We start from the raw sequence: 24,437 nt of genomic DNA on the forward strand, positions 1-24,437 counted from the left end.
AGCCGCCTATAACCAGACATGTTTATCAGTTTCCCGTGTGGCATTTGAATTTGAAATAATAAAAATGTGCATTCAGATTACTTCCAGATGAGTCCAATGACCCACCCTCGCCATTTGACCTTTCTCTCTGCACTCCCATTGGTCGCTGTTGTTTATGATGGAATCGCTGTTTGTAATTTGACATTCAAAAAATCACTTGTGTCCTCATGGTTGGCAAGCAATGTTTTCTTAATGTGTTATCTGTGTTGAGTTTACCAGTAAGGCTAGCCAGGTTTGCCAGCCACAAGCATATTAAAGTCTCCCTGGCAGGGTGTTTGATTTCGCACGCCTTGAGTTTTATGCTGATTGGAGATATTTTGGTTTAAATTGTTACTTTTGTAGCACCCAATTGTGGTAAACACAAGGAATGTTTCTGGAATGTCTGGACAAGGAGAGATATGATCTGCTCTGTGGCATCCAACTCAATGGTTTTAATATCGAGCCTGACAAAATATTCAGCATATTCATCTCGCTCCAAATGCAGTGCACGGGATGATTTATTTTTTTCCATGTAGTTTGTCTAGGCGGAGTTTCCTAAATGGATCATGTTGTGTTTCCTGCCCTCCAGATCAGACTCCCTAAGCACAGCGCGAGCCCCCAGCCCGGCTCAGGGGACCCGGGGGAGCCGTTGTCAGTGGCCTCGCTGGAGTCTCTGGAGGCCATGTCTGAAGGAGGAGATCCACCCAGTGCCTTCACACGAGGCACCCGCTCCAGGGCCAGCCTGCCTGTGGTGCGCTCAGCCAACCAGACCAAGGACAGGTCACTGGGTGAGTGATACATCACAACTTCACCATTCAACATCACTCTCTCTTCCTCTCTCTCTCTCTCTCTCTCTCTCTCTCTCTCTCTGTGTGTGTGTGTGTAATGAATATGCTCATTTCAAGTAGAATGAGCAAATGAAGGATGATGTGAGCTGTGATTTCATTGATTATGGATAGAGTTGTTTTTTTTAGATGGGTGGGGTTGTCTATTGCATCGTCAATAGAATATGCTGACAGTTAAAGGGGAAATGATTTAGGGATTTTTTTTTTATACAGAATAGTTATTTCAGTTATTGTGTTAAAATCATACATAAATCTCTTTCAGTTTGTCAGAAACAGTTTGGAACTTTTGGGTTGCTCGTTGCAGGCCTCAATGGTGGGATTGTATCCCAGGCAAATGTTAGGCTACAGTGAGCCTTTCAATAAGATCTCATTGTGGGTTTCCAAATGGACTAGTATGTCTGGTGAAGTCCATTTTAATAGAAACGTCTCAAATTGCATGTCCGTTGAGTTTAGGCTTACATAAATTAAAACTGCATTTGCAATATCAACATGTCCACAGCAAACCATGAGGCTGTTTTTCCCCCAGAAAACATGAACCTCTTTTGACTTTAATAGGCTTCATTATTAGAGGGATATTCTCTCTCCCCAATGGGCCCTTCAGACGCTCACAGATATTTTTCAGGAACATCTGGTAGCTTTTATTGCCATGCAATTAGGTGGGCCACTGAAAAACATATCTCTGCAAATACTGCGAGCACATAGCACTCTGGGCCTGAAAGGTCTTCGAGGAAGACTCTAATGGACACAAATGAACGCACGAACCTGGCTCTCAGTCAACGCTGTCTGGGCCTGTGTTGTTGTCCGTGCCTCTCTTTTTTGGCTCGTCTTGTTTTTCCCTCCCTGTCTTGTGGCATAGCCATCAAACCGAAGCTAACCTTAGCTAACAAGCCGCTACAGGCCAACAAATCGAGAGAAATCACTGCTGTTGGAGTGGTGGAGTTCATGACTCACCGAGATAATTCGGACAATACATTCATAATGGGGTTTACCACGTAATTAAAACTGAATTGACTCATTTGCTCTGTCTGTCTGTCTATATGTGTGTGTGTGTGTGTGTGTGTGTGTGCGTGCGTGCCTGCGTGTGTGTGTGTATGTGTGCATGTGTGTACATGCGCGTGTGTGTGTGTGTGCATGCATATGGGTGTGTGTATGTGTTCAACACCACTGACTCCAGCCTTGCCGTGCTCTCTCCTCTCGTCTCAGGTGTTCTGTACCTGCAGTATGGCGAGGACACCAAGCAGATCCGGATGCCAAACGAGATCACCGGGGCGGACACCATCCGGGCCCTGTTTGTCAGTGCCTTTCCCCAGCTGCTCACCATGAAGATGCTGGAGTCCCCCAGCGTGGCCGTCTACATCAAGGACGACATGAGGAACGTCTACTATGAGCTTACTGACGTCAGGTGAGCGCCACAGCCTACGGCACTCTCTTCCTCTCATCTCCTCTCCACTTCTCCTCCTCTCCTCTCCTCTCCTCCTCTCCTCTCCACCTCTCTGCTTCTCCTCTCCCCTTCTCCTCCTCTCCACCTCTCCTCTCCACCTCTCTTCTCCTCTCCTCTCCATCTCTCCTCTTCTCCTCTCCACCTCTCTTCTTCTCCTCTCCACCTCTCCACTTCTTTTCTCCTCTCCTCCTCTCCTCTCCTCTCCTCTTCTCCTCCTCTACTCCTCTCTTCTTGAATTTCTTGAATTTCTCTTGAATTTCCCCTTGGGGATCAATAAAGTATCTATCAATCTATCTATCTATCTACTCCACCTCTCCTCCTCTCCACCTCTCCTTCACCCTGCTTGCGGCTGCATTCCCGCAATGACAGTTCCGTCCAAACAAGTCCTGCAATACACCACGTACACCGTGTGACTGTGTGAGTGTGTGTGTGTGTGTGTGTGTGTGTGAGTGTGGGTGGGTGTTTGTATGCATTCTCTTGTCTGCAAACAATGAGACATTATAAGACAGTAGGGCTCTGTGGTCCGCATGAAACTGAGTGTAGTTTCTACATACTGTCAGAATGTAAAACAACAAAGCATATGTATAGATTTGCTAAGAGCCAAACACAGCTGGTTCAATTGAAGTTGCCTTTGTATTGCTAAATGCGTTGGTATGCAGTGCGTGGGTTGGTCTGATCTATTTGTCACTGGTTTTAAAGACAGTTTAATGCAGCTAAACCTTGTTGAATGCTTCGCAATCAGGCAGTGGATGACTGATACTGGCTTTGGAAACGGGGGGGAAAAAAACTGATCCGCATCAAGAGCCACTGCTTCACATAGCTGACATTTTAAAACCACCCCTTGCCTCAGGAAGCCAAACCACAATTAAACAGGCAGTTAGATGTCCAAAAAGCCTCCTGACACCAGTTCACCACCCACCCTCCGCCCTCCTCCTCCGTTGCCAGGCCCAACCCCCGGCGTAATCACCGCCAGCCGAGGGGAGATGGAGCCCGTGTCTGAACGCGTGCGGACTCCGGGGAGTGTCCCCGGCACCACACCCTGCCTCCTTCAGACGAGGCCCAAACAGGCCAAGAGGAAACGGGGGAGGGGGAGGGGGAGGAGTGGGGGTTGGAGGGATGGAGGGAGGGGGTGGGGGGGCGTAATCCCTCCTTTCTGTGGGGTTCAAAAAACCCTGAGCCTGGGCTGGGCTGGGCTTGGCGGCCTAAGGAAGAGATGTCCTGAATAGTTAAGTTCCCGAGCAGGGTTGAGGGATTTACAAATCTGGGCTTGTCATCAATAGCCGGGGCTGATTTTTTATAGCAGCGGTGCTCGTGCGTCACACTTAGAGAAGCGTCTCCCGTCATGAATTGAGATCGTTCGCTCAAACGTCATCGCGCTCATCGCCTAATCGTTCTAATCGGTCTAATCGTTGCATTGTACGAAAAGTGGCGGAATGCCGTCAGCGTGTACCGTCATAGGAGTCTCCATAATGATTGTGCATGAGCACACAACGCATTGTGATTTTGTATTCTCATAAGCACACCATTGCATGCATTATCAGCTGTAAGTGAAGCGGAGCGGATGAGTGCTCCACTGGTGTCATGGCTCACCCTGCCCCTGTGTTGTTGTGCTCTGCAGGAACATCACACCTCACTCGTGTCTGAAGGTCTACCACAAAGACCCCGCCCAGGCCTTCAACCACAACTCCAAGCCCAACAACGGGGATGTGAGGGTAAGTGCCTACCCCCCTCTTTCTTTCTCTCTCTTTCTCTCTCTCTCTCTCTCTCTCTCTCTCTCTCTCTCTCTCTTTCTCTCTCTCTCTCATGTACACACTCTCTCCCTCTCTCATGTGCTTTCTTTCTCTCTCTCTCACGCAGGCTCTCTCTCTCTCTCTCTCTCTCTCTCTCTCCCAAACACACTAAAAGACCGTGAAGCCTGAACTCTCTAACCTTCATTTTCTCATTTTTCCGTTTCGTTAATCCTGGACAAATGCAGCTCCCCGAGATGCGGTTGTCTCTTTGTGAGAAAGCCTCGCGCCATTATTCGGGGATTGAGACTTCTCCCGTGCGCTGTCTCAGCAGTGGCGGGGGGAATCCAAAGCCAGGCTTTATTTGTTCGTTCCAAAGTACATCCCTCGGAGGGGTGGGCTGTGTTGTCAGTCAGTGTTTACCGTCTGTTGACTCGACACACTCCACCTGCAGAAAACGGAGCGCCACGTGGTTCACTACTATTCAGAGTTCTCCCGCTAGATTGATCCTAATTCCGAGTAGCGATTAGCCTCATCCACAGCGTCGTCCGCAATTTTACTCGCTGGTAATTGTCGGAAATATTTGGTCAGGGCATTCATTTCATCGTTTTCCTTTTTAACTTCTTAACTAAAGACTGAGTGACAGCAAGAGCCTCTCTCAAGGGAGTTGCTGAGACTTTGTGTTAGACAAGGTGGTGCTCAAACATGTGAATAAATGTTTGCATATCTTTGCAAACAATCCTCAAATACTTGTTAATTTGGCCTCAAAGACATGCATAAGTATTAGGGTGGTCCTTATTTTTCAACTTTTAAAAAGTCATGCTCTCACCCCACCAATATGTTCCAATATATAAAAAAAACAAATGGGCAAAATTGTATCAAAATTAATCAATATTTAGAGGTTGCTCAAGACCTTTAAAGTTTAACACATTTGCGTATTATGGGATATGCCATAAAGCAACTGGAAACACTTGACAAATATGACAAATGGCAGAAACTGAAGTGGCAAGAGAAAAACAGGAAAAGTGGCAAAAAAACAAGACTCAGCAGTCCAATGTAGAGGCCTTCATAGACGAGTTAGGAGACCTGTTTGATATTGCACATTGAGATGCACTCATTCTTAACATGCAACATTAGGGGCAGCGGCGGCGTAATGGTTAAGGTTTCGGGCTTGTAACCGGAGGGTTGCCGGTTCGATCCCCGACAGTAGCAAAAAACTGGGCGGGGGCAGTGGTTAAGCACAGCTCTCCCATCCACAGTTGAAGTGCCACCTAGTCCCTCACTGCTCCGCAGCTCACTGCTTCAAGTTAGTGTGTGCTTCACCTCACTGTATGCTCTGTGTGTTTCACTAATTTACGGATTGGGATCACGGGACTCAAAACACTCAAAACTAATAATAATAATACTCAAAAATACTATAAAATAACTATATATACACCTCTTCTCAAGAATCCAGATGATAGAAACTTAGAAAGAAGAATCCAGAAGAAACCAGAGACCAGAGAGAAAAAGGACATTGTGTGTGTATGGGCATAGTTGATACTTGCATAGTTTGCACATAATGCAAAAGAAAAATGTAGAACACAACAGGCTACAACAAGCACAACGAGAGGAGCAATTGATGAATTAAATACTAGCATTGACTGCTTCTGAAGATAGTACTGATGAGTGATGATGAATGTTATTCTGTGAAATATGCTGTGAACAATCTGCAGGATGGACCTTCTACTTTCAAAACTACAAAAACAGCCCGAAAGAGCATTGTTAGCCCTGAGCTGGCTGCTATGATGGATATAACCAAGTTTGATTGAAATATTCAAAGGCCTTGAGCAACCTCTAGATATTGTAGGAATGATTTAAAATTTTGCACCGTGTGTTTTTATTGATATCTGAACACATTTAGGGGGTGAGAGTTGAACATTTCCCCAATTTTTTTTTTTACCCCATATAAGGACCACCCTAATAAGTATTGATTAATTGATTGATTAAGGAAATTGCAATAACATTATTTCCACTGTTACACTGTAACAGCCTACTGTATAAAGCATTCTTGCATCATGATTATATAATTTTATACTGTTAACAGTAGCTGGAAGTATTCATTTAAGAGGGAATACTGGCAATTGTACAGATTTGGTGCTTATTCAAAAGCATAAGAACTCATTGAGAGGTTTCCAGAATAAATTGGACCTTTCTGCAAGAAGCCACTACTAAACCTTGGCAGTTATGCAGTAGTATGTCATCATGTCTCTCATCTAGACAAATTATTAACACATTCTACCAAGGATTTGCACATGTATCTCCTTTAAGAGTAGCCCAGTTTCTAGCGTAATCCTGGCGCATTCATTTACGGGAGCAAGCAACAACTTGTGTACATTTGTTGTTCATCTCTGGCGTTGTTTTTGAATTTGTTCAGCGAGTTGGATAAGTTGGGTGATGTATGATGGTGCACGGAGGCCTGTCACCCACCCTAGCTGGAGGTGGTGGAGGCGTACGGTGCCGGCGCCGGCAGGGACGGCGCGTCGCTCAGCTGGATGTCTGATCATGAGGGCGCTGAATGGATTTATCAGAGCGCTCAGTGTGCCAAGGAGCCGTGGGGGCTCTAGGCTAGCGTGCCGAGTTTAGCGGCGTAGAACTGAACGGCTTAAGTTATGCTGTGTTTACACTTGTGCTGGCCCCTTGCTGTAGGCCTCTGGAAGTATGAGTAAAGAAGATGGCCATATCTCGTGACACCCATTATGTTTGATCTGTCCCCCATCCCCGTGCCCTTTGTAGTGTCTTCTTCTGCCACCGATAGATTGTCAGGGGCTTCCTCCTGACAGTGGCTGTGGTGCAGCCAGCCCTCCCCCCTTGATGTCCTCCCTGGTGGAGACCATTCTGATGGACACAGTGCTGGCTACAGTCCGTATGGAAGCCCGTGTTTCTTCACAGGTGTTGGAGCTGCACTTGTTTTCCCTCCGGCGTCTGGAGCTGGCTGCGTTTGTTGATTCCTCCCAAGAGCTTCTTCTCTCTGTGCTGTTTGTTTGTCTGTTTCTCTGTCTGTCTGTCTGTTTGTTTAAAAGTAGAGGAAGAACCCAAGGGCCAGGGAAGAACTACTTGGATCAGATCCAACTCTTTCAAGTGCCCTTTTAGATGTCCGTGTAAACAGTGCGGCTGCCCTGATGCCTATCACCCTATCTCATCAGAGACTGAGATTGGAAATCTTTGAATGGCCAAGTAGACGCACTATTGATGTTTTCAGTGAAGGGGATTCATTTAAATAGTCATGGCCCTGAGAGTGTCTCAACTGCCTTCAGGTCCTCGGACATTGGACTCTTGGGATTCCTTTGGGAATCGCCACACAAATCATGGACATACCTCACGGCTTCTCACCCTTGACAAGCTAGCCCAATATCAGAAACACACCTAAGGTTAGGGTTAGGGTTAAGGTTAAACGTTCAGTGAGCGGTCTGATGCCACAAGCCACAAAGGGAAGATTTATGTTTGTGTGTGTGTGTGTGTGTGCGTGCGTGTGTGTGTGTGTGTGTGTGTGTGTGTGTGTGTGTGTGTGTGTGTGTGTGTGTGTGTGTGTGTGTGTGTGTGTGTGTGTGTGTCTGTGCATGTGTGTGCATGTGTGCATGTGTGTGTGTGTGTATGTGTGTGTGTGTGTGTGTGTGTGTGTACTAGATCAGCCCCATGTGACAGAACGCAAACAGGCATAGACCTGCTCATCAATGTTGTTAAGCCTTTAAAAAAAAACAATGACTTTATTGTTCAGAACGGCCATACCTAAAAGCTCAGAAGCTGCCCAGTGCTCACTCAACATGTGGACAAAGGGCTTGTCCTGTGTGTTAGACTTCACCTCCCTAATAAGTGTATTTATAGCTTCTTGCAGCCTCTTGTGTTTGAACTGTGTTTATGTTGGTGTGTTTGTGTGTGTCTGTGTGTGTGTTTGGGCGTGAGTGAGTATGTCTTTGTGTGTTTGCGTGCGTGTCTGCGTGTGTGTGCTTGTGTGTGTGCGTGTGTGTGTGTGTGTGTGTGTTTGTCTGCATGCATGTGTATCTGTGTGTGGTTTTGCTCCCCCAGTTGTTTTGGTGATAGATCCCTCCATTTTCACACAATGTAGCCAGTAATTGTGGAGAGTGGACACCATTTTAACATTGCGGTTTGTGCAGTTTCCTAAACCTGTTTGCACCTGTTCAAACATGCCTCCCCCCATTTTAGAGTGTGTGTGATCTCCATTTCTCTCCCCAGCCATCAGAATCTTCTTTTAGTCACCTCAAATAAAATTGTATAGTTTCACAGAACCAGGCCTGAGATTTTAAAAAGAAATATAGCTAGTCATCCTAGAGTCATTTTCACAGTTCAATCCTGAACGTTCTGTCTTTTCGGGGCAGTGCTTTGGGGAGCAAGGGCCCATTTGCTTAGAAGAAGGTAGCACTGATGTCTTATCTACCACTCCATATGAAAAACACACGGAAGCAGAAATATGAAATCAAGACATTGATATGAAATTGGCCGCCATCTGTGCGCATTGTATTTGATGGCACTGGATGAAAGCAGTGGGTGGTGGGTGAGGTGTTGCCCCTCCTGAGCTGAGGTGTTGTGGTGGTGAGGGTGACGAGGGGGAAAATACACCTGCACGCCCTGCCTGTGTCCCTGCTTCACTCCAGCACCTCTCCGCACGGCTGTTGAACGCAGACAGGTTTGGGCACAGGCCTTTGTTTACGCTCCCCTCAGATTCGCCCCGTCTTTCTTTTTTCTGTTTCTTTTTTGTCTCTGTTTCATTCTGTGTTGTACTGTACTTCTTTAGGCCTTTCTTTCATTTACTTGTTCTCTGTGGCATACACGCAAGTCAAGTACACAAGTCAGTCCAGGGGCTCTCGTTTGGAAAACAAAACTCTGTTTTGTATGTTTCTCCTCGTTACCAGGAGATAATCATTCATTGTGCATCTTTCAACAGCTATGTGCGAAAAGGATTTTTTTTTTCTTAGCTTGTAATTGACATTCTTTGGCATGCATGTTTCCTGTCCTTGCTTGTTGCCTGAAAAGCTGCAATTGGCCTTGAGTATTGAGTGACTCCTCATTTTTGGAATTGGTCATTCAGATATGCTCCGGTTATAAAATGTTCAAATTCGTGTTTACGTGCTTCTTTCTTTTTGTTTGTTTTAACCATCTGTTACTTTATGTAATGTCGATTTCTGTTGGTCTGTAGTACTTTTGTATTACTTTTGCATATCGGGTCATATACAGTATTATACAGATCAGGAAACATTGAATAGTAACTGTAACAACTGTAGTACAGTTGAAAACCATCAAGCAGATAGAACAAATAGAATCTTCTCCCCCCGCCTTGTCCATTAATTCTGTATATCAGGACACCTCGGTGGCTGTTGTCCCTTAGACATCTGTCCACCTGTCTTGTCAAGTCTATCTTTTGTCTCTAAATGAAAACATGTGTTGTCCTCCCTGCTGTGGTCAGGTCCATCGGGAGAAGATGTACGTGAGCAGGGACGGTCAGCACAGCCTGCGGCAGGCCCCCGGCAGCCCCATCAGCAGCCTCCACGCCCTGCAGGGCTCCATGTCGCCCCCCACCGCCCGCTCCATGCCCTCCTCGCCCTCCCGCATCCCGTACGGGCCGCGCCCCTCCCTGCCCCTGGCCGGCAGCGCCACGCTCCCCCGCGAGCGCCTGGCCAGCGCGCCTCTGCCCAGCAGCAGCAGCAGCCGCTCGGTCACGCCCTGCCCCAGCGCCAGCGCCATCCTGGAGCGCCGCGACGTCAAGCCCGACGAGGACCTGGGCAGCGGCGGGAGCAAGAGCGTGGCGCTGTACGACCCGTACGGGATGCCCGAGGGCCGGCTGAGCGTGTCGTCGTCGCAGGGCGGCCCCGGGGACGCGGTGGACGGAGCCCAGCCGCCGCTGCCGCTGCCGCCGACGCAGCACTCGCTCTACCGGCAGAAGTCGCGCAAGTACGCCGAGAACCCCATGGCGACGCTCGGGGGCAAGGCGCAGCAGCCGCCGTCCCCGCACCGGGTCAACGAGGTCAGGATGATCGACATGCCGCCGCAGGGCGTGCCGGTGGAGCGGGGCTCGTCCATGCGCCGCTCCTTCCGGAAGGACAGCAGCAACGGCGCCATGGAGGTGGTGGCCAGCGTGCACGGCAGCATGGTCTCCCCCGTGTTCGTGGACCTGCCCCCGGGCCACGGCACCAGGCCCTTCCAGCCCGGCGTGCCCCCCGGCACCCACCACACCAGGTTTGTGAACAAACACGAGCGCGGTCTCGTCTCCACTCCAGCCTCCTCCTCGGAGGCACCTGAGTTCAGTCTTGCATTTCTCAGAAGTGTGTGGTCTAGCACAATGGCACTTTTCATGTTTACAGCAACGTGATACAGCGTAACCCAGTCCGAGAGAATGTACAGTAAACATCCTCAAAGCTACCGTGGGGCTAGATTTTGCCTCGGAATGGATTCCTTTGTGGTTCCTAAACCTTTGCGGTTTCTTTCATGTGCACACTTGAAACCCCCTCGCTGCTTGTGTTTTTGTACAAATATGGTCAAGAAAAAGCGAGGGAGTCTTATCTTTTTTGTAAGTTGCTCCCTTTTCAGAAGATCTACTCTCAGACACAGGATTATATTGTTGTGGTGAACTCTGGCAGATCATTTACACGCTGTTGTTTGCCGGAGCGTGACAGATGTAGATGGTGGTTGTAGCGAGGCCTTCAGGATGGCATCCAATCTTAATATCTGTTGTGGTTCATGGCACCGACATCAAGCAGAACAGCCAAGCTCCCGAGAGAACAGCATATAAGTGTAGAGGAAATATTGACAGAGTGGTGCTGCAAGTTGTTTTGAGTGCTCCAGCATGGCTTTGTCTTGAGAGGTGTTAACTCACTCTGTGTGTGTGTGTGTGTGTGTGTGTGTGTGTGTTCTCCTCTCGGGCAGTGAGCGGATGAAGGCCATGGAGCAGCAGATAGCCAGTCTGACAGGGCTTGTCCAACATGCACTTTTAAAGGGGCCAAATACTAGTGCCACCAAAGACACTACTGGGTAATCTTTTGTGCTATAATCATAGTACACCTATGTACAATCATAAGAACAATACTGAATACCGAATTCTCAACAGCATAGTGCTTCGTCTTGAGTTGTAAAAAAGCTCTTGTATGTTTTTATACCCCTTTCAGAGAGAAACCTGGGAGAACAGCATCTCCTGCTAACAGTGTTAACAGTGGAGGTGAGTTCACATTCCAGTGGTTTTTGCCATGCAAATGAGTACGACAAAATTATATTATACAGTTATTGTAGCACAGTACTCACTTTTTTCTGTGAGCAGCTTACATGCTACAGTAGGTATGCTTGGCTAACTTGCCAAGCCAGCTATCCAAACAGTTTCGCAATGGTCTTGTGCAGTCCATCTGGTTTTCACCATTTGTCAGTTTGTCACATGCAAAAGCTCTCAAACGAAACCCCTTCCTTCACGCCTCAGGAGTGTCACCTGTTCCCGTGCCCAAGAACCGCGCGGCCCAGCCGGACGCCATGGCCGTGGTGCTCCACTCCTCAGCCAAAGACACGGAGATGCAGTCCATGCTGAGCACCTTCAGGAGGAACGTGTCCGACCTCCGCCTGCAGCTCCACCAGCTCAAGCAGATGCAGGTACAGCACAGTGCGTGCACAGTTGCCACCGTCACAGTGGAGAGGCGGAAAGGCTTCCTCAGGTCACACAGTGGAGAGATACAACCAGGGATCTTATTACGAGATCTCACAAGATATACACGTCACACAGCGCATTAAAGAGCAGTAGATTATCTCCTGCCATGTTGAGTGAATGAAACGGAGCACTGTGTGGGTGTGAATGTTATTTCAACATATTGGACATGTATGGGCTGTGTTCCTCTAAGTAGCGTTGATGTTGACACGTGATCCGTTTCCAGCTCCAGAACCAGGACTCGATGAAGGTGATGCTTCGGCGGGCCGAGCAGGAGATCACCGGCCGGTTCACGGACATGCTGAGGCACCTGGAGGATCCGGTGCAGAAACAGCGCTCGCAGGTGGACCAGGAGCGGCACACGTACCTGGCCATGGAGGAGAAGGTGCTCATCCAGCTGGGGTAAGAGAGACACACCGCGCCCATGACTGGAGTCCCTTGGGAAAGTGGGAAAGTGTACGTTGCAGACAGGACATAGTTTTGTGTACTAATAACCACTTCCCCTGCATTCCCCTGGAGGGCCCAGACTACACATAGACACGGTGGGGCTTGTGGAGGGCATTGATGTAGCCTGTATAAACACAAAATGCATTTAGTAGCTCCTTTTGTATATAAATAGCTCTCCAAGCTAAAACGCTTTTTATTTATTATTATTTACAGCTGAAATGGTGATTAGCACGGTTGATAAACCTTGATGAGCTCTCTGTTTAAAGAGCGTAATGACCTCTGGAGATGTTTAATGAAACAGCGAGTCCCCCCCTCTCTCTCTCGGGGGCTGGTGAATTACAGTTTTTCTCAATTGTTTACACACAATTTCTGGTACTTCTGACACAATTCCCATAATATGTAGCTCATGCACCAACCTCCTGAACCGACTGTGCTGAACTATAAACACAATTTCTGCTTTACACTCAAACTGCAGTTCTATAACACACTGTTTTCAAAACACTACACACAATTCTGTGCATTAGACACAATTTTCATGAAGAAAATATCTTGTTTTCACAAAGAACACACTGCCATTCAAATTCTAAAGCTAACTGCCCTACCGTGCACACTGACTCATCAGATGGGCAAACTCCTGTCACACAGTCTTACACTTAGCAATCAGAGCTTTGGTATTACAGTAGTAGTACAGGCAGAGGCAGAGCCAGAGGAGTGAGAGTATGAGGAGGAGGATGGGGAGGCCAAGGACCGTAATCTCAGATGAGATCCGAGCCACTAGAACATTGCAGTGCTGCGTATCAATACAGTACAGTACCGGACAGTACAATACAGCTCAATGAGCACAGTAGCACAGTAGTACAGTATTGCCTGTGGGCTGTTCTGTAGGACTGTAAGTGTAAGTGTTTCAAGTAGTTGGGGAAAGTAATCCTACTTTGTTTTCCTACACAGTTTACAGTATTTTACTATTTGTTTGGCAGCCGAAAGATTACCAACACAAGGGCTTCTGTCTCCTGAACAGGAAACTGAAATCATGAGCATTGTCCTACAAAAAACGGCATAACATTACGGCAAGTACAAAGAAAAATAATAGAAAACAATGAGATATTTCAAAGTATTGATAGGGTAAGCATATCAACTTACTGTATCAGCTTATCTACTGTTTGTAGTACTGTTTGTAGTGTGACACGTAACAAAAAAAGGCCCAAGTCATTATAATGAATGGAGAAGAAGTGTTTTCAATTCATCGCAGTGTTTTATACTGAGCACATCAGTGTGCAACTGGTCCTTATAAATGTCTTGATATATGATGGTTTGTGTGTGTCTCTTGAGAACAAAAGAGCATTTTGAGGAGAAATTACATTGTTTTGAAGGGAAAGTGTCATTTTGCAGGAGAATTGTGGAGTTTTGCCCATTGTGTGTGTTGATTTGGATTTGTGTGTAGAGTTCTGAGAATATGAGGCATGCTTTCAGAAAATGTGTGTTAACAATCGAGAAAAACTGTAAGTCCTGCGGCACACACACAGCTTTTTTGGCTCCGTTCGAAGCCATTAGCCGGTGACAGGGCAGAAATGGAGCCCAAGCAGAAAGAATGTCGTTGCCAGCGGGCCCCTTCCGTGTCCCCCAGCTGTGTGCTGCCTGCTGCCCGCCACCCAAATCAGATGTGTGATCTAAGGTTACCGTGGGGAGACGGCGAGCGGTAATTACACTGGTCACTGGTCACTGGCTGCCGTCACGACTGGGTGATTTGTCAAGGCCCCCCCCCCCCCCCCCCCCGTTAAACGTGAACGTAAGCAGGTCTTCCCTCTCTGCCGATTTGCGCGTAGGGTAATTATGGCCGAGGCCTGCCGCCCGAGCGTGCCATGATAAGTGTTTTGTTTGGAGCCACATCTCAGAGGAGCAGACGTGTCAGGAAATGAGGGGCTGCCGAGATATCTGACCCCCGAGCGCCTGATGTGATGGTGCCGCGCCAGCGCTCGTCCCTCACCGCAAGTCGGGTTAAAAAAGTCCCGCCAGATAGTTGTGTGTGTGTGTGTGTGTGTGAGGGGTGAATGTGTGTGTGTGTGTGTGTGTGTGGTGAGTGTGTGTGTGTATGTGTTGTGTGTGTTGTGTGTGTGTGTGTGTGTGATGAGTGAGTGTTTGTGTGTGTGGTGAGTGTGTGTGTTTGTGTGTGTGTGTGTGTGTGTGTGTGTGTGTGTGTATGTGTGTGTGTGTGTGTGTGTGTGTGTGTGTGGTGAGTGAGTGTTTGTGTGTGTGTGTGTGTGTGTGTGTGTGTGTGTGTGTGTGTGTGTGTGTGTGTGTGTGTGAGTGTGAGTGTGTGTGTTCGTGCCTGTGTGTGTGAGTCAGGGTGGGGAGTGCTGTACTGTACAGTCATTCGGTTTTGCCTCAGCATGTTGCCTCAGCCGAGAAAACAGCAGAAAAAAGACGAGAGAGGTTCTTATGCAGATAGTGTTTAACTTAAGATGTATAAAAAAAAAACAGAATGCAAAGCGATGGACGTAAACAGCGGTGCGATGTCATGCTCCTCGGCGCATATTTGCTTAACCCAAATTGGAGGCAAAATGTCTCTCCGCTAGAGCTGGAGCGTCTCAGTTCACTTGGCTGAGCACACACACACACACACACACACACACACACACACACACACACAGAACAGACACAGCTCGCAAAGAAGACGTGCAAGTCACTGTGCCGTGCTAATGATCGCTGCCTGAACATGCAGCCATGTCTGTGTCCATGAGCGAATAGATAGATCCCAGGGCCCAGGCCTGCCTGCCTGCACACACTAACACACACACAGTCCAACGCTCACGCCCTCACCGCTGAGCAATGACATCAGCACTTCTGCAGAGCAAGCTATCGCACGCACGGCTCCCCCCCCCCCCCCCCAGGGCACAGAGCTCTGTCTCCCGGTGGTTAGAGGGAATTAGCCAGAGTTGGCTAACCCGGCCGATCCGCCAGGATGTACAGGAGGAGCGTCTTTACAGTAGAGCTGCTATTGCTGTGGCTTAGTAGAGTGGCGGCATGGCTGTGCTGTGTGGTGGCGCTTTGCTCTTTAGCCCTTTCAGTCACTCCAGACACTTGGAGCTGCTGCTCCCTATGAGACTTTTTGTCAACAGACTCCACCTGAGCATGTTAAACTGGTTCTGCCCCCTTCCAACACACACACACACACACACACACACACACACACACACACACACGCGCGCACACACACACACACACACACACACACACACTCACACACAGAGCCACCAAAGCTTCGATCGTGGGAATATTTCCCTTCTAACTTTGTGTTTGGCTCGTGCTCAAGGAAAAAAAAAAAGCGCTAAATCTGTCCTTGTCATCTAACATTTGACATAAATTTACCTCATGTGGTGGTAATCCTCTGGAGAGATCCATTCCCCCCCTCTCTGACAAACTATTTTAGTCTCTGTTTTCCTACTTTTAATCCCTTATACAACCAAAACCGCTGTGGTCTTTCTCATGTAGAGTATTTTAAGGAGGAGGGGGGGGGGGGGGGGGGGGGTTGATGGGTGACCTGTTTTACATGGTGGTCAGCAGTGAATGGAGAGGGGACGAGGCACGTGTGTGCAGACAGACAGGAGAAGCTCGGCTAACGCTGCTGCTGCTGTTTTTGTTGTGACTACGAAAATAGGGAGCTGGAGAAGTACGTGGAGAGGCTGAAGAAAGACTCCGCCTCCAGGATGACCCAGCGGCCAATCACGCTGAAGGATGTGGAGGAGGGTGCGGTCAACTTGAGGAAAGTGGGGGAGGCCTTGGCTGGACTCAAAGGTGATTGTGATTCGGGCCTCGCACTTACCTTCCAGCTAACATTGACATTTTCACAGATGGCTGAGGGAAGGGCTTAAACACTGAGTGGCCCAGAGCAGTCGTCTGTACTTGCACTGCCAAAACTAATGTTGGAATGTGGCTGACTGGCCACAAACACTACACTCAAAACCCTAGACGATAGAGATTGTATCACTGTTACAATTACATGCTATTATTTTGTAATGATATAAGACAATTGGCAAAAATAGACAGTTGTAAAAATTGTGACCACCCAATATAAACCTGAAGGGGCAATTGCTCTGTCGCTAGTTTGGAGTTGAACACGATTTTAACCTCCAACTCCCAACTCCAGTTTAAAACCGTGTTAAGCTCCAAACTAGCGACAGAGCAATTGCCCTATACTGCTTTTCAGCCCATTTTAAAAACAGAAATGTCCGTATGCCTGCTTGTTTGTGTAGCTATGAGTGTGTGTGGAAGCCTATGGCTCCAGCAGCCAGTGTGTTGCGCGCTGGTGGTGTGTGAGTGTGACTCATGTGACTCACGGCTCTGTGCTCCCCTACACAGGCGAGTTCCCGGGGCTGCAGACCAAGATGCGCTCGGTGCTGAGGGTGGAGGTGGAGGCCGTGCGCTTCCTCAAGGAGGAGCCGCACAAGATGGACAGCATGCTGAAGAGAGTCAAGGCCCTGACGGAGACCCTCAGCTGCCTCAGGAGGTACCTCTGGGACCAGGGGGGAGTGTGTGTGTGTGTGTGTGTGTGTGTGTGTGTGTGTGTGTGTGTGTGTGTGTGTGTGTGTGTGTGTGTGTGTGTGTGTGTGTGTGTGTGTGTGTGTGTGTGTGTGTGTGTGTGTGTGTGTGTGTGTGTGTGTGTGTGTGTGTGTGTGTGTGTGTGTGTGTGTGTGTGTGTGCGTGCGTGCGTGCGTGTGTGTGTGTGAGATGTGGGTGTGAAGATGCGGTTGCTGGTGTTGAAGTTTACGAGCGGTTTCTTAGCAGGCTAAGAGGGTAGATGCACATTCTGAATGGTGGTAATGTTGCCTCAGAGTCGGGGGAGGAGGAGGGGGGGAGTCGATCATCCATCTAGTGCAGTGTAAACCCAGAAGGGGGTTGAGACAGAGACAGACAAGTGTGGACATGAACCGTGTAGTACTGCCAGACACTCCTGAATAGTGGCTGTGGCCCCAGGCTGCTTTGAGTTGAGTTGTTACTGCTGTTGTGTGTTGTTGTGGGTGTCGTCTGACTCTGTGCCCCTGTGCAGATGTGCCACCGAGGGTGTCCTACCCTCTCCAGAGCCCACCAGGGCGGCGGCGGCGAGCGAGGCGTCTCCGGTGCCCGACGGCTCCGACTCCTCGGGCTCTTCGCGGAGCTCCCCGACCCTGGGGCCGCGGTCGCCGGCCGGCACCGCCATCCGCTCGGAGCTGACGCCCTCCTCGCCGGTGGTGGTGCACCGGGTGCGCAGCGCGCCCGTGGCCGCGCCCGTCTGCCAGCACTCGGCCAGCCTCGGCCACGGGCACCACGCCAGCCCGCCGCTCACCCCGACGCACGCCCGCGACTCCCCCACCGTGGCCAAGGTGAGCCCGCGCAGCCGCGAGAGCAGCCCCGCGCTGCAGAAGAGGACCGCGCTGCCCAGGGCCGGCGCCCAGGGCGGGCACGAGGACCCCCCCGGCTCGGGCACCACCAGCGGCTCGGACACGCCGCCCCCCCTCGGCACCGAGGAGCCCGCCGGCGTCGGCAGCAGCAGCGGCAGCAGCAGCAGCAGGGGCAGCCCGAGACACAGAGGCGCCAGCGCCGAGGTCAGTGCCACTGGTCAGAGGCAGAGCGTGTTAGCAGGTCACGCAGCGTGTGTGTGTGTGTGTGTGTGTGTGTGTGTGTGTGTGTGTGTGTGTGAGTCAAGACTCATCTGGGCAGAAACATTCGAAAAAGAGGGCATGGCGCAGGAATGTAGTCAGCATCAAAGCGAAAACGCGCTGCCTTTGAAGAACTATGCTAATGATTGGGCTCCGCGCTCGTTTTTCTAAGCTGTTTTTACAAGGCGTCAAGGATGAGATGCATTTGATTTAATAGCAAAAATGTTTTACCGTTATGTGAATTAATGTGAATTATCCCTGTTTATCATTTGATTCTCAAAAGCATTTTAAAAAGCTTACCTTCCTGAACTGCACCAGTAACGCCCGAAGCCTTCTGTGTGCCATAATAAATTATGACCACCACAGAGCAGCCCCAGCTAAATAGAGCATGTAAATACAAAATAGCGCATTTCTTTGCTACAGAACCCAAGCAGGACACGGCCTAGCGTAGAACACATTAATGTGGGAAAGCAAAGGAGAATATATCAAACTCCCCATTAAAAAGTTTGCAGATGGTGTTTTCATACTTAAGCGTTGCAACAGTTTCTCAGCACAAAGTGTAATCATAAAAGTAGCCCAGTCATTACGAGCCAAGGGTAGCCCACAGAGCACCATAGCAAATCAGATTACCCCCCCAGCCCTCTCTCTTTGTTTACGGTCAGTCTGATGTTACAACCACCAGCGGACATCTTGTCCTTTGTATTCAGTATGTATGGGGCGCGTATTAAAGCCGTGTTCCTGCAGTCACAACGGCGAGGTTTTGTCTTTGCAAGCGGATTACAGCCATCGGTGGTCATAAAGAACGGGTTTTTAATTTGAGGCCTCGTGGTGGCGAGGGGCTCCTGAGCCGCGCGTGATGACCAGCGTTCTGTGTTCTGTCCGCAGCCACCGGGCACAGAGGAGGTGGAGAAGGAAGAGGTGGAGGAGGAGGAGGAAGAGGAGGAGGAGGAGGAAGAGCCGCAGGCTGGACCCAGTCCAGCGCAGCCTGATGGGGCAGAGATGGAGAGGCTCCTCCAGCAGACCCAGGACAGCCTGATGCAGGCCATCCCCAGCCTAGAGGTGCCTGCCCGGGGGGAGACGCCAGCGGAGCCCCAGCCAGAGGAGGTGGAGGCCCCCTTACCCGCAGCCTCTGCTCCTGGTAAGGACTTGACTGGTCCCGCATACCCGGGGAAACCCACTTGTTAAGTAAGATCTCGCAAGAGACGGCCTTGACCATTGGAACTGGAAGAGAAATATTAAAAAGCTTTACAGAAGCCATAAAAGTGCAGTGGTTATGGAACTGGACTAGCAAGCAGAAGCCAGAAAGTGATTGGTTTGATTCGCGGTATCTACCATTGTTCCCTTAAGCAAGGCACTAAAAGGCAGGTGTTGCAGCCTCAGCTAAAATACAAAAAAGCCTCAGCTGAATACAAAAGTAGCAACTTATAATAAAAAAAGTTTCACAAAATATCACATCTCAAAATTAAAATGATACCATTTTCATCTATGCACTCTGCCTTTAGCACTGTATCACCAGCATTTTCATACAAGGCTCTCTAAACAGTCTGAACTAAATAGCTATGCAAAGGAAACAGTACGCCCAACTAAGCACCCATTGTCCCTTTTGTGTGTGGGTGTGTGTGTGTGTGGGTGTGTGTATGTGTGTGTGCGGGTGTGTGTGTGTGTGTGTGTGTGTGTGTGTGTCACTGCATGTTCTGTCGCACCCCTCTCTCAGAGCTGCTGCCAAAACCCGTAGCTGACAAACCAGTCGCAGCGGTCGGCTCGGCGGAGCGATCACAGAGGCCGGCCATCGAGAAGCCCCACAGGCCCAGCGTGGACCGGGCGAGGGCCGGCTCCGCCGAGAAGGCCAGCAAGTCTCCGCCCCCTCCCCCGCCCCGCCGCTTCTTCCCCAGCGGATCAGGGCTCACCACCGGGAGGTCAGGAGAGGTCATCTACACCTCGCACAACAGGAAGGACTCGGCCTCCGCTCAGGTCTGGTGTGGCCTTTGTGTGTGTGTGTGTGTGTGTGTGTGTGTGTGTATGTGTGTGAAAGTGTATGGGTCTGGGTGTGGGTTCATGTGTGTATGTGTGTGTGCACGCATGCCTGAGTCTGTTCTTATGTGGTTTGCCGCAAGATATGATTGACAGATGCAGATAGATCACATGGCCTCAGGGTATAAACATTGTTTAGAGGGACATGCTAAATACTTCCACATTGGTTAGATATGTGTGTGTGTGTGTGTGTGTGTGTTTGAATGCGTGTCACCATAGAAATGACTGCGCTGACTGAGTCACCACCCTGTCAAGCCACATTCCCAGACGCATGCGTTCACAGAAGAGCAACAGAAAGGAAGAAAGGAAGAAAGAAAGAAAGAAAGAAAGAAAGCCCTCATGACAAAAGTGTAGCAAAGTTAGTTTGCCCGGGTGTGTCACTCACACTCGCCCAGAGTAGGACTTCCTCCACAGTGCAGCAGCAACAGCAGCAGAAGCAGCAGAAACAGCAGCGGTGTGCAATGGGCTGCCTGCTGAAATTTCATCCTCTTGGCAGAGGTTCAGAGTGAGAGATGGAGAGGGGAGGTGTGGGGGGCAGGGGGGGGGCAGAATGTCGGTCGCACTCCAGCTGGGTTTTTGTGTGTGCTCCTGTTTGCAGGAGGGCGAGGGGGAGGAGGTGGAGGAGGAGCCCGCCCAGCCCAAAGCACTGAAGGTGCCCCCAGAGATCAAGCCCAAGCCCCAGAGTCCCCCGCCCACGGGGGCCGGCGCCTCCCCGGTCACTCCTCGGGTAGCCGCCAGCGCCACGGCCTCCTTGGCCGACGGCGACGAGGAGGACGAGGGAGATAAGATCATGGCCGAGCTGCAGGTGAGTGGAACTGTCGAGGGGAACTGCCAGATCTCCTCATCACACTCTCACGCCCTCCCCGTCTCACACACATAAACAAACTGGGAGAGATAACACAACCCAGAGGACTGATAGGCAGAAAAGCATTAAATGAAACATTTTCTCTCACACACACGTATACAGTATACACATACACACACACACACTGAGATGCAGGCTGAGGTACTGAAAGACTGCAGTAGGTAAAAAGTATGAGGAAAGAATGTCAAAAGACAGGAAAATAGAAGTAGATAGAAGTATGCATTGCTCTGCATGTACATCGGCACCAGTGACTCTTGGCTTGTTCCTGTTGGCTACGGTTATGCTGCCCTCTTTTGGTGAAGTGGGAGAACAGCAGATTTCTGCGTCCTTTTAAAAAGCTCTTGGGTTACTTCTTCTCACATGGTTTTGGTCTTCGTTCTCTCTCTAACATATTGACCTCTGTTTTTTTTCCCTCAGCTTAGAATGAAAGCTTAATGAATAGCTCCAATGTAAATACATTAAATATGAAAATTCAACATTAAAATGACTGGAGATTGCATTCAGTGTGAATTTTCATATGACATTTTATTCTAAAAATGTGTCCACAATGGCCTGACCGCCTTGTGCTTTAACCCCATTCAGGTGTTTGAGAGGTGCACCGTTAAAGAGTTAGAGGCAAAATGTTTTGTTGAACTCTCAAATGTTGAGCCGGAGGTGCTGGACCCAGAATCCCCAGCCCCCCACACACCCAGAGACACAAAGGTAACGGGTGTAGTGCCATCTAACCGCCCTCCACTGCCCCACTGGCACCAGCCGAGTGGCGAGAGTAGAGCTGAGCTGCCCACCTAACCCCTCGCCTGGCTGTAGCTTTAGCACTGTAGTTAGGATCCCATGTGCCCGACTCCGAATGCTGATGCCCCTAATGCTGATGTGCCACTAACTGCTTTTAGAGTTGGACTAAACACTTTATTTTTTTTTTTGTTCTTCTGGCCTACTTCAGGTTTCTTTTTTCTTCTTTGAATGAGACCGTGTCAAAGTGCCATGTTTGTGCACTTCACTGTCTAAAAGCTGTCTAACTGTTCTGTTTCCAGTTTCTGCACCCTTTTGAATGCAGGCAAAACAGCATTCAGTTTTTTTTTGTATATAGATGATGTAATGGTTTTCCGATGACATGTTTGCAATGGGAGCATGTCACTCTCTAACACCCTTATGCCTCCCTGACTGGAATGATATGATTAATCATGCTATTCTCCCTAATCCTAATCTCTCATTCCCAGCAGGATCACCTCCCTTTTACCCTTTCTGATGAAACTCATTTTCATTTTTCTGAATCACTTGGTGTCATTTGCCCATCAGACGAAAATGCCTGTGAAAAAAATCATGTAGCTTAGTGCTTTGTATTCAGTTTCAGGAAACCTATCAAGCACTTTGTTGTGTCATTCTTTATTCTTTGCCACTGACGCCAGATCGTTGGTTTGTAGTGCATTTTAAGATGGGCACATTCCTCATTCTTCCCAAGTACAGCCAAGTAGAACATTTGAGTCAATAATGCTCTGCTCATAAACTATCCTAGCAGACCCCGGGTCACCAGGGTGAAGCGACAAACCAAACTAAGGATGGAAAGGATTCCACTCCGCAAGGTTCCAGGGTAAATAGTCTATCGTCTTTTCTTTACTTGTATTTCATTTGGAAACCACACCACCATGTTTTATTAGCTTGGCACTGTCTTCAGGGTGCTGTGGTCTTTTTGTCTTGTCAGGTGATATATTACGTCACTGGACAGATGTCCAATGAGCGTCCTGCAGCAGACACAGCAGAACAAAAGGAGGGCAGGGAGCGAACCCTTCCCCAAACCAAGGTGGCACATGCGAATGCTTTTGACCTTTCCCAGAAGCCAAAGTTATTAACATCAGCTGAATTCCCCACAGTTTCCCATAAAGCAGCAGGCCAAGGCCCAAGCGGGCAGCCATCCACACAGCACCCGGAGAGAAGCCCTAATCCAGAACCTGTGCTCTCACAGGCTGCCCAAAAGAGGAACGCTGTGCCTGCCAAACACAGTGCTGTTCCTGAGAAGCCAGTGAATGGCCTTCCGGGTGGACAGGCCACCAAGCCAGCAAACGGGGAGAGCCCGATCAATGAGGAGGTGGTGATGAGGTCTAATAGGGGCCGCTCGAGGTACGCGGAGGAGTCCGGATTGAGCCCGGACCTCCCAGACGAGGAGGGCCCCCCTCCCCCGTCCACCGACAGCATTGCCTTCATGATCACCCAGACCAAGGTGCAGGCACTGTCCAGTGGCGAGTACAAGGATCTGGTGAACACCACCAATGGCGGCGACATGCAGACGGTCAAAGTAGGTATGGACCAGTCGGTGTACGCGCCCGAGGACTGCGGCTTTGACCGCAAGCCCGTCATCATCATCTTCGACGAGCCCATGGAGATCCGGCAGGCGTACAAGCGGCTGTCGACCATCTTCGAGGGCGAGGAGGAGCTGGACCGGATGCTGTCAGGGGACAGGATCGATGAGGAGAGCGAGGAGGAGGAGGAGGAGCGGCAGCAGGAGGAGTTGGAGAGGAGAGCCAGGAGAGAGATCAAGGCAAGAGAGGTAACTGTTGCAACTGGTATAAGTTTGGCCAGAACAGACCAGGCTCAACCGAAGCCAAATATTCGCAGGCCTGCTGCTGCTATCGAGGTCAATAAGCCCCTGAGCCCGACGGAGCCTTTGTCTCCCGAGGCCGTCGACGGCTCTATACCCGAGCCCTCTCTGAACGACCCGAAGCAAGACGCCAAGAAGAAGTTCAAGTTCAAGTTCCCCAAGAAGCAGCTGGCCGCCATTGGGCAGGCGCTGCGCACGGGGACCAAGACGGGCAAGAAGACCCTGCAGGTGGTCGTCTACGAGGATGAGGAGGAGACGGACGGCACCAGCAAGGAGCTGAAGGTGGCCAAGCGGTTTGAGATCCAAGGTAAATCCAAGGCCAACAACCAGACCTCCTCTTTGACACCGCCGGCTGTTCCGCCAAAAGCCAAAGTGGCGCCTAAGACCCAGAGACGGACAGAGGAGATCCGTAAGAACACCTTCAAGACCCTTGACAGCCTGGAGGAGACCATCAAGGAGCTAGAGACCACCATCAGTGACCTGGGGCCCAAGTCCGAAACCCCGCCCGAGGAGCCCCCCTCCCCGCGGGGAGGCTCCAAGGTGAAGCGGTCCGTGTCCGACTGCTCTCAGACGGAGGGAAGTCCCTCCAAGCGCACCCCGCCTCAGGAGTCCTCCAAGGCCCAGAAGGTGCCTTCTCTGCGAAAGAAGGCCAAGCCTCACCTCCTGCCCCGGCCGTCGGCCACCTCCGCCTCTGGCCCTTCCTCCTCATCTGGGGCCTCATCTTCCTCCTCCTCCAGCAGCAACGCCAGCAGTAAACAGGTCTCTCTCCAGCTGCTTCCCACCCCCACCCCAATTCCCCCCTTTAACGCCGGTGCCTTGGGTCTGCTTGTGGGCTCACCCCTCACCCCCACCCCCACCCCCCAACTCTAATCACTGATTTATTAAATCACAAGTGTTTTCCTAGGTGCTGGGAGTGGGACAAACACTGGGATTCCCTCTGCTTCTGAGTCCTGTGTGTGATTTCGGGTTGACATGATTATGGAGTTGATTTGTGGGTCTCTCTTGGTTTCTCATTCTTAACTTTTTCTCTCGTTCTCTTTCTCTCTGTTTGTTTACGTGGTTGTGTGTCTGTATTTGTGTGTGTGTGTGTGTGTGTGTGCGTGTATGTGTATGTGCGCGCGCGTGTGTGTGTGCGTGCGTATGTGTGTGTGTGTTTCTG

General features: G+C 49.9%; 1 protein-coding gene across 4 annotated transcripts in view; it reads left to right on the top strand.

Annotated features, from left to right (window-relative positions):
• Positions 1 to 24,437, top strand: part of si:ch211-207d6.2 (sickle tail protein homolog) — a 56,087-nt gene that overhangs the window by 28,760 nt on the left and 2,890 nt on the right. For all 4 annotated transcript variants that reach the window (XM_062529023.1, XM_062529032.1, XM_062529015.1 and 1 more), the window contains 17 exons: positions 608 to 806; positions 2,067 to 2,265; positions 3,923 to 4,016; positions 9,493 to 10,262; positions 10,950 to 11,054; positions 11,189 to 11,238; positions 11,491 to 11,657; positions 11,936 to 12,111; positions 15,812 to 15,948; positions 16,513 to 16,660; positions 17,201 to 17,735; positions 18,675 to 18,927; positions 19,504 to 19,760; positions 20,419 to 20,625; positions 21,268 to 21,387; positions 22,199 to 22,273; positions 22,385 to 24,037. In XM_062529023.1, coding sequence (XP_062385007.1) covers positions 608 to 806; positions 2,067 to 2,265; positions 3,923 to 4,016; positions 9,493 to 10,262; positions 10,950 to 11,054; positions 11,189 to 11,238; positions 11,491 to 11,657; positions 11,936 to 12,111; positions 15,812 to 15,948; positions 16,513 to 16,660; positions 17,201 to 17,735; positions 18,675 to 18,927; positions 19,504 to 19,760; positions 20,419 to 20,625; positions 21,268 to 21,387; positions 22,199 to 22,273; positions 22,385 to 24,037 — 5,145 coding nt within the window. The remainder of the gene's footprint in view (positions 1 to 607; positions 807 to 2,066; positions 2,266 to 3,922; positions 4,017 to 9,492; positions 10,263 to 10,949; positions 11,055 to 11,188; positions 11,239 to 11,490; positions 11,658 to 11,935; positions 12,112 to 15,811; positions 15,949 to 16,512; positions 16,661 to 17,200; positions 17,736 to 18,674; positions 18,928 to 19,503; positions 19,761 to 20,418; positions 20,626 to 21,267; positions 21,388 to 22,198; positions 22,274 to 22,384; positions 24,038 to 24,437) is intronic.

This window comes from Sardina pilchardus, chromosome 2, assembly GCF_963854185.1.
Source record: "Sardina pilchardus chromosome 2, fSarPil1.1, whole genome shotgun sequence".
Taxonomy (NCBI): domain Eukaryota; kingdom Metazoa; phylum Chordata; class Actinopteri; order Clupeiformes; family Clupeidae; genus Sardina; species Sardina pilchardus.